This window comes from Mauremys mutica, chromosome 14 (assembly GCF_020497125.1).
Source record: "Mauremys mutica isolate MM-2020 ecotype Southern chromosome 14, ASM2049712v1, whole genome shotgun sequence".
In the NCBI taxonomy this organism is placed as follows: Eukaryota; Metazoa; Chordata; order Testudines; family Geoemydidae; genus Mauremys; species Mauremys mutica.
Window position 1 is genome coordinate 9,346,800 of NC_059085.1, and position 9,304 is coordinate 9,356,103.

At 53.5% G+C, this 9,304-nt stretch overlaps 1 protein-coding gene across 2 annotated transcripts in view; it reads left to right on the forward strand.

Moving 5' to 3' along the window:
* DOK4 (docking protein 4) overlaps positions 1-9,005 on the forward strand; it is a 46,009-nt gene extending 37,004 nt beyond the window's left edge. Inside the window, exons 7-9 of one of the 2 annotated variants that reach the window (XM_044986887.1) lie at positions 1,870-2,008; positions 5,754-5,877; positions 6,274-9,005. In XM_044986887.1, coding sequence (XP_044842822.1) covers positions 1,870-2,008; positions 5,754-5,877; positions 6,274-6,401 — 391 coding nt within the window. In that variant the 3' untranslated portion in view covers positions 6,402-9,005. Of the gene's footprint in view, positions 1-1,866; positions 2,009-5,753; positions 5,878-6,273 lie in introns of both variants that reach the window. The other variant, XM_044986886.1, reaches the window with a different exon arrangement.
* The last annotated feature ends 299 nt before the right edge of the window (positions 9,006-9,304 follow it).

A 9,304-nucleotide genomic window follows, 5' to 3' on the forward strand; every position in this document is an offset into this window, starting at 1 on the left:
GATCCCGATTCCTTACAATTGAGAGGGAACGGATTATTTATTCGGAGACTTAAACCGGTGCCTGTCAGCTGTGGTATCGTGTCAGGGGCCTATGGCTGAATGGAGTTTTGTGGGCCAGTTGGCAAAATTGGCTTCAGTGTTATACCGGGACTAGGTTAAAAAGGTGATCACCAGATCAGGATTTCTCTGGGTTTTAGAGATCAGAGGTACCTGGGGAACGAGACTCTCGCTAAGGGGCTGTGACTATGGGGAGGGCTAACTTGAGACGCCATAGAGCAGAGGTCCCCAAACTGTGGGGTGCGCCCTCCTAGGGGGGTGCAGAGGAATGTTCGGGGGGCGGGGAGGGAGTGCCACCCAGATCTGCTCCTGGCCCCAGCCCAGTGACTGGGGTCCTGCTCCCCGCTGTGGGAGGGACGGACGTGGACAGGGGTAAGAGGGGGCGTGAGGTAAAAAGTTCGGGGACCACTGCCATAGGGGGACCTGAGTTTCAGGAAGTGCTGATCCTCCCATCTCTGAAAAGCAGGCCCCTTTAAGGTGTCTCAAACTGGGAACCCCAAATCACTAGCCACCGCTGGAAATGTAGGCCTGGCTTCCACTAGTGCTAGGCACCTACATCCCCAGCTGAACAAGAGCTGGAAGGCTGAGCCCCTCTGGAAATCAGACCCACCGTGTTTCCAGCCGGACATGCCGAATCCATATCCAGTCTGGCCCAAGAGCCTGGTTTAGGATGGGGAAGCTGCATTTGAAGCCTGCGTCTGCTGGACTCAAGCTGCCCACCTTGAGGGCTAAACCTGATTGAGTAATGGGGGGAAATGAGTGATCTCAACTTGGCTTTGATGTGCCTCTCGTACCCCTCCTTGATCCGCTCCCGGCACCGTGTTCTGGGTCAGAGGGGAGTTAATACCAGGGTCTGACTCTCGGCACCACCTGGTAACTTTTGTCCAATGTGAAAGTCGCCAAAAGCAACCTCACCCGTCAAAGCAGATGGGTTATTACGGGGAGTCAATAAATAATTACGAGCACTGCTATTCCCAGGTGACGGGTGCCATCAAAACACTCAGACAACTGAGCATCTTAGTAGATTATTTTAGAGCCAGTAAAAAACAGCAAAAGGAAAAAAAAAAATCCTGCAAAAATTGTCAACATTTTAAAGTAATTTCTACCACTTCCAATTTTCGTGTATTTTTACCAAACTTGAACTGAAATCTGTTTGGCGATTTATTTATTTATTTGTAAAGGTGGGGAAGGACTTAAATTCCCTGTTGAATTACTGGAGTATAGTTTTATCACTGGAAACAGGGAGCCCGTTTGTTCTCTTTCTCCTGTTGGTGTAGGAGGCGGAGGGATATCTGTTGGTGGCTGAGAGAGCGTGCTGTCCCACGCAACATTTTTTTCAGATGCTGTAGAAAACTGGTTCTTTTGTCCCTAGAGCGAAACCTGTGCTCCTCCCATAGGCCAAAGGCTAGTGCATACAAAGTGATCCCTTGCCAAGATGTATCCACGTCGTTTTGTTAAACAAACCCTGGTCGGGTTGCTTCTGGCGTAGTGTCGTTCAGCGATAATGCTGCAAGAGCCTAAGTAATGTTTGTGTGTGTGTGTGTGTGTGTGTGTACACGGAGGCATGTGAGTGTGGATCCAATGTCTCTATGTGAATGCACACAATGTGCAAGCTGGGGGCATGTATGCATAGCAGGCACGTGTGTGAGGTGTAGGAATAGTGTGTGTGTAGGGGGAGCATGTGAATGGCAGTAAGTGTGGCTGTGGTGTGTCAGTGTGTGCCTAGGCGCAGCATGCACAGCGTATCTGAGTGCCGCGGGAGAACACCATACTCTGGGTGACACTGTACATTGATGTCCTCTTGCTCAGCAGGATGTGTGACGCAGGGGAAGGGCTCTACACCTTCCAGACCCAGGAGGGAGAGCAGATTTACCAGCGGGTGCACAGCGCCACCCTGGCTATCGCAGAACAGCACAAGAGGGTCCTGCTGGAGATGGAGAAGAACGTCAGGGTGAGTACCTGGGGCCGGGACCCCTTAGTGAACCAGCTCCAAGCACAGTAGCTTATGGGGGAGGAAATCAGGGCACAGGATGGGGAGTCACGTTAGCAGAGCTGTTGTCCAGGGGAAATACACAGATTTGTAGCCTTTATGACACAGATGGTTTGGTATCACCAGTGGTATCTGAGCCCACAGTGACCTTTGCCAAGGGTTCGAGCTCCCGAATGACGACCGTGTCAGAATTAGCTGGGTGAGACTCACCCTTGGGAAGATCATGAGGATTGGAGACGCTCGGCACACACGAGGAAGGGTGACCCCCAGGTAATACGCTGACAAGTCATCAAGAGTTTTATTAAGCAGATGTACAAAGCCCCAAACACTGAAACACATCCAGAGGAGAGAGAACCCAGAAGCTAGCCAGCATGAATGATTTCATACTCCCTTCCCCATGGAAACACCGAGATGGGGGAGATGAACAGACAGGTGGCCAATCCCGTTCGCTGTTTCCGGATGTGCTTCTCTGCCCACTTTGATTAGGCAACACCTTTTATCCTGAGTTTCTTGTATGCCCACTACGCTCATGCATCTGCATGAGTTTCACCCCCTTTCCCTTATTTTCCACGCCCCACGAATTTTAGGGTGTTCCATTTCTCATAGGCTACCCACTTAGTTCCCCTTCTTCTCATTAACGGCTCTGTCAGTGAGTTACCGTAGCAACCTGAGGTTATTACTGTACAGCATTCCCCGAACTGTTACTCTCCGGCTTTTTGCTGTAGTACCTGGTACACTGCGGCATGTTTTCCAGAACATCTTGTACTGTCATCTTCCATTTTACAGCGTTCTCCCTGGCTCAGCTAGACATGTGAGCCTGTTTCAGGCCAAGTCACCTCTCTTACAGACCTAAAGCCTGCAGCACATTATCTTACTTATATACCTAATCCACACTCACCAGTCCTATCCCCCTGTGGTGTGGTCCTACCTATTCTTTACCCCTTAAACCTGTAACTTCAAATCTAATCTAGCAGCCATACATTAGTTAATCAATCATAGGGTTATATATGTGACTAGCTACAAATTCAGTGCACAAGGCTTGGACAATAAAAAGGGTGAGGGTCCCCCTGTAACACTACCTTACCTTGTACGTGCTATGTAGAGCAGTGGGTTTCAAACTTGTTTTTCTGGCGACCCAGTTGAAGGAAATTGTTGATGCCTGTGACCCAACGGAGCTGTTTGGGGTGTGGGAAGGGCTCAGGCCTGGGGCAGAGGGTTGCGGTGCGAGGGTGAGGGCTGTAGGGTGGGGCTGGGAATGAAGGGTTCAGGGTGTGGGAGGGGGCTCTGGGCTGGGGTAAGGAATTGGGGTGCAGGAGAGGGTCAGGGCTTTGGGGTGCAGGAGGGGGCTCTGAGTTTGGGGGGGGTCAGGGTTGGGGCAGATGGTTGGGGTGTGGGAGAGGCTCTGGGCTGGTGGTGCAGGCTCTGGGGTGGGGCCAGGAAGGGGCTCAGGGCTGGGGATTGGGGTTGGGGCGTGGGCTTATCTCGGGCATCTCCTGGTCAGCGGCGCAGCGGGGGTGCTAAGGCAGGCAGCCTGCCTGTCCTGGCACCACGGACCGCGCTGCGCCCCAGAAGCGGCCAACAGCAGATCTGGCTCCTAGGCGGAGGCGCGCGGTTCTTGCCGGTGCTCAGAGTGGGGGCAACGCGCAGGGCCGGTGCAAGGATGTTTGTCCCCTAGGCGAAACTTCCACCTTGCGCCCTCCCCCTCTGCCCCGTGGCAGCGCCCCCCCCAGCTCACCCCTGCCCCACCTCTTCCCTGAGCACGCCGTGGCCGCTTCCCTTCTCCCGCCTCCCAGGCTTGCGGCGCCAATCAGCTTAGGCACTGCAAGCCTGGGAGGCGGGAGAAGTGAAGCAGCCACGGCGTGCTCGGGGAGGAGGCGGAGCTGGGGTGAGCTGGGGCGGGGAGTTCCCCTGCGTGCCCCCCCGCCGCCACACACACTTGCAGCCGGCCCTCCCTGCGCTCCCCTGCCCCAGCTCCATCCGCCTAAATGCCGGTGGTGACCGAGGCGGCTGAAGATCCGGCCGCCGCGGTCACTGCCGAAGAAAATGGCGCCCCCCAAATCCTAGTGCCCTAGGAAAATGGTTGCACTGGCCTTGGCAACGCGCAAAGCCCCATGGTTCCCCCCCTTCCCCCCAAGGAGCCGGACCTGCTGCTGGCTGCTTCCGGGGTACAGCGCGGTGTCAGAACAGGTAGGGACTAGCCTGCCTCAGCCGGGCAGCACCGCCGACGGGACTTGGAAAACCACTGATGTGGATCAGTGCACATGATCAGTGCACCCAGAGATCACAAAACATGGGGATGTGTTAATGTTATAGGCCCTGGCACAGCAAAGCACTGAAGCAGGAAGTCACCGGGACTAACCCAAATGCTTAACATTTTTACTCGTGTGCTGCGATGGATGGGGGTCACAGTGGGGCTTGGCGTTTTCTTTTTCCCGATGTGCACGTTGAAATGCCTGACCTCTGCGTAGGGTTTAACCGTATTTCCAGGGCCACTTCCCTGTCTCCTCTGCTCTGAACTATAGAGAATTCTCGGGAGCTGCCTGGCTAATGCCCAGCACAGTTCCACAAACCGCAGGGAAAACCCAGCCAGGGAGCAAAACCACTTCCTGGCACCAGACCCGAGCAGCTATGGCAGATACCAAAGTGACAAGCTAGGAAGGAAAAGGAAGCCCTGTGAACAGGTTAAAAAGCACTCGCACGTTGGTTTACATTTCATTTTTCAGTAAGAAAAACAGTCCATCCCCCCACCATGAGATTGGTACAGTCCATGGGCTTTTTCCCGATGTGAGGGGACATCTCCATTCATAAAAACAGGCGGCGGCTATGAAAGTGTAGCCAAAACGAGGGAGCTGATTGGCTGACCAGGTTTAGCTGCTTTCTTGAAGCAAAGTATGTGATGGGCCCTACAGAATTAACCCTTGCCTGCGGGGAGCCTTGCGCTGCATTTTCCGTTCTCTCGCTGCTTGTTCTTGGAACACAGTCGGCCCAGTCCTGTGTGAATACAGTCCATTCCTCGCGGTAACCTCCTTTGAACCTCGTTATCCGTTACAGCGCAAACAACGGAAGCTCTAATTAGGCCAGCTGCAGACTCTTCACGTTCCCATGGCTTAGTTTTGTTGCCCAGGTCTGTAACGGGAAGGTCAGTGGTCTCGCCGCACTCCTTGTGAGGACAAGGCACCTTTCCCAAGGGATGCCGCGTGACTGTCTAGCCATGTGCCGTCCCCTTTGTGCTCCCGCTGCGCCATATTATAGCTCTCCAGTGCTTCCGGGCCTGCCCCATGGAGCAGCATGGAGGATATGGCCCTTTCTCTGCAATGCCACTTGTTCCCAGGAGAATCTGGGAGTTCTGCAGCTCCCGTTCCAAGTCCCGGCCATGTCGCCTTCCACGCTGAGGAATCCAGGGGGCTTCAGGTGCTCCATTGTTTTGCCCAAGGTTTCTGAGCCCAAGTTAGACACATGGAGAAATTGATCTCTCCTGATCCCAGTCACCCGACACACTTGGGATTACAAAAGACGACGCCCCACCACATGACAGAGTTCAGAATCGCTGACTCCGGTGGCTGCTGTCAGAGGGTTCTCAGGCCCGACAGCTCATGCCACCTTGGCCAGACAATAATTGTATTTAACTCGGTGGAGCTGAAAGCAACTGGATTTTCAAGGCTGATGTTTAAAATAGTCCCCACCACCTTCTGTCTCTCTGCTCTAGCTGCTGAACAAGGGCACAGAACACTACTCCTATCCCTGCACGCCCACCACCATGCTGCCCCGGAGCGCCTATTGGCACCACATCACCGGATCGCAGAACATCGCCGAGTCCTCCAGCTACGCCGGTGAGTGTCTCCGTCATTCCTCCTGTGGGATCATTCCGGCCCAGAGCTTCTCTAACCGCCTCTACTGAAGGGGCTGGTTGGCTGCTCCATAGGCTCTGTACAGGGCTGGTGAAGCTTTCTGTGCTTCCCATCCCAGCTTCTCGTCCCTGAAGCCACTGTAGGGGGAATGCGGTCAGAGCACTGGCAGTCACTCAAAGCCCAGATTCTCCCAGCAGGACCTTCCTGCTATTCCAGTCCCAGCCCCTTCCAGCAGGAGGCGGTGTAGAGATTACTGCAGGAGCTCCATAATATTCCAGTCCTAGCCTCCCCCAGCAGGAGGCACTGAAGGACACGACTGAGGTTCCTTGCAATACTGTGAGGACCACGAAACAGTACAAAATTCTGCTTTGTCCGTAGGTGAAGTGTACTCGGGGGCCCAGGCCAGCTCGGACACAGACCTCCTGAACAGGTTCATCTTACTGAAGCCAAAGCCTGCAAAAAGCGGCAAGAGCGACAGCAAAGAGCCCAAGTCTGCTTCTCAGTGACCGTGTGCTGAGTGGAGAGACCCCCCCGGGCCAGGCCAGGCTGGAGAAAGAGGGTGTTACGTGCAGGAGACATTTGTTTTCCAGTGCCCCCCTCCCCTCCTTTCCTGAGGGTGCTGAAGTTCTGGGAACCCTCCCCTCTCTTTGGAGAAGTTATCAGAGCTCAGCCTGCAGGGAGAGTGTGTGAGACTGGGTCCTTGGCGCTGGGAAGAAGGCTGGAGATGGCCCCAGGTGGGCTGGAACTCTAGCCCTGGCCATGCCGTTCTAGCAGACCGAGCACGAGGCGCTAACGATAGGGAAGAGGAGGTCTAGCTCTGTGTTGTTAAATGATTTTAACTATCTATTGCTTATACATATTCTGTATTAAGAGACTTTCCTTCTCACACGAATGCAAGTTTCTTAGCCACCGAAGAGACACTGGGAAGATGAGACACCAGAGATTTTTAATTCTTGGGTGGGTGGATCTTTCTTTTTTCCTTAGGGTGGCATCGTGTGGGAAACCCAGCCCCAGTCAGAGCAGACGCCCCACCGCCTCTGCTGGGAAGGGAAATCCCCCAGGATCCCCTCAGCAAGGCTCAGAGCGGAAGGACAGAGTTTTCTCAAGTGGCCAATGGGTTGCGGGTGTTGTTGGCAGCCAGTGGGAGCAATGAAGTGTTACTCGAAGCGGGGCACCTGAAGTGAACATTTTGGAGAGGCTGCTGCAAATCCGGCCTGTTCCTTTAAGGCCAGAGGTGCCCTGGAGAGTCCCATAGGTTGCCCAGGCTGCGAATGGATGCTCCCTCCTGAATCCAGTAGCGCTTTCCCTTGGAGAGGGAGTACTGGGGACTCGCAAGTCTACGCTCATTTTGCACTTCTCGAAGATACCAGAACACACATGGGGGAACTTTGACATCTCAGGAGAAACTGGTTTTCTTTCCGAACTGTGACTTCTGCACAAACTCCCCCAGCTTCCAGAGGGCAGCGTTCAGTGGGCTGGGGACCGGCTGAGCGGGGTTTCGCTCCATTAGCTGCATGTCCTCAGTTCAGATTCTAGCAGCTCAGCGGCTGCAGCATGGATTTCCTTTCCAAACCAAGCCCTTCTCTCCAGAGAGCCAAAGCCCGGCAGTTGAGTCACAAGGGATGGGGTCTCTACAGGGCTACACCCCTCCCACCCTTCACACACAGCCACTAAATACTGCATTGCCTCTAAGCGATGGTAGCAACCTGCCCAAGCTACCTGTTTGGCAGAGCCGGCCTTGTTGGGATGCGTCCGGGTTGAGAAGTTCCCTTTCTTTTACCTCCCCGGGTCGGCCAGTGGCCCCCGTTTCCTCTGGGGTGCTCTCACCTGCAGCAGTGCTGAAATCCCATGGACAGAGGCTAGCCGGAGACAATCAGTTGGTCACATGACCTCCTCCCTGTAAGGGACCTTGTGCTTCTAGCTGATGGGGGAGGACCCAGGTTTCATTTCCACTAGATACCTGGCAGCCTCAAGGAGCCAATGCTGGCAGAGGGCTGGTGGGCAGCCCAAGGCCCATTTCAATCGTCTTTGTAGCTCCTCCCTCCCCCCATGGTGCCAGTGGGTCACTTCCTGAGAATAATTAGTGAACCCCTGGGCATGTGGAAGTTGGTTTTAATATGCTGAAATCAAATCAAAGCAATTGATTTTCTAGTTCTGCTATTTATTGAATACCTTTCAGAAGGGCTATCTTTTTATTGCAGTACCAACGCTGGGGTGGGTTGGTTTGTTTTTAAAGCGTGAGGTACTGTCTCTTGGGGATGGGGAGACCCTGTGGACTATCACCTGTAAATAGTCTTGTTTTCTGGTTGTGTGTGTAGATGATGAGTAAGACGACGACGACCTTTCAGACAGATCTGCTGGAAAAGTCCTGGCACACGAGACCAGCGACTGTCCAAACTGCCCTGTTGCAAGCCCCACTAAATTCAGTGCCCTTTCCCCACGACACGTGGCTGGAGTGACAGGAACCACCCAGGTTCAAGTCTAGGCCACGTACTCTGTGGTAGAGTGGACCAGATGAGCTTAATGGCTGTATGTCCTCCTGGACGAGGTGTAACCTGCTATCATTTCCCAGTCTAAACGCCTCGCTGGGTTCCCTGGCTAGTAGCTCGTTTTAGGCACTAGGATAAAATGCTTTTGTTCAGGCTCCAGGAGCAGACCAAGTCCTCAGCTGTGGTTCTAATGCACCAGCTGAGTCTCTGGCCCTGTGCCTTTAACACATCGCTGCAGAGAGACACTGTCAACTTTGAAAAGTGTTTGTAAGACTAGAGCCGAAGTGCTGGGCTATCCCCCAACGACAGGCCCTGCCCTGAGGTGTGGCGCTGCTAAATGCTGGGACAGGAAAGCTCGAGCAGGAACTAGCAGAAACTAGGCTGCCTCAGGAATTTGATGCACAGATGCGTTAAGCCAGGCAAGCGAGGACATAGCAGTTATTGCCAAAAATGTTGTGTTTTTTAAAGGAACTGCTCAATCAATAAACAAACTTTACTCACCCTTCCTGTTTGTCTACTAACTCCACACACAGGACAGGGTGCAAGGAGGGATACATAAGAATAATGGTGCAGTGAAGACAAAGGTACTGATTACCAGGGAAGGCTTCCTAACATCTGAAATGCTCCAAGACTGAACTAGATCCAAGGCTGCAGTGTGTAAAGGGTCATTACACAGGTGATTTCCCGTGTGTGTCAATGAAGTCTTAAAGCAGAGTGTGTTGGGGGAGGGGGACATTCTTTTCCAGCTTGAGTGATCTGCATGTAACGGTTACAGAAAGAGGAGCTATGTAATCCTCTATCCACTGTAGTGATTCAAACTATCCTAAACCCCTCCCCAGACTGACCCAAACAGGGTGAATGCTGCTCCTAGCTGTTCTGCAGCTGATTATGTTCTCTCCCGGCTCTTCAGAACAGATGCT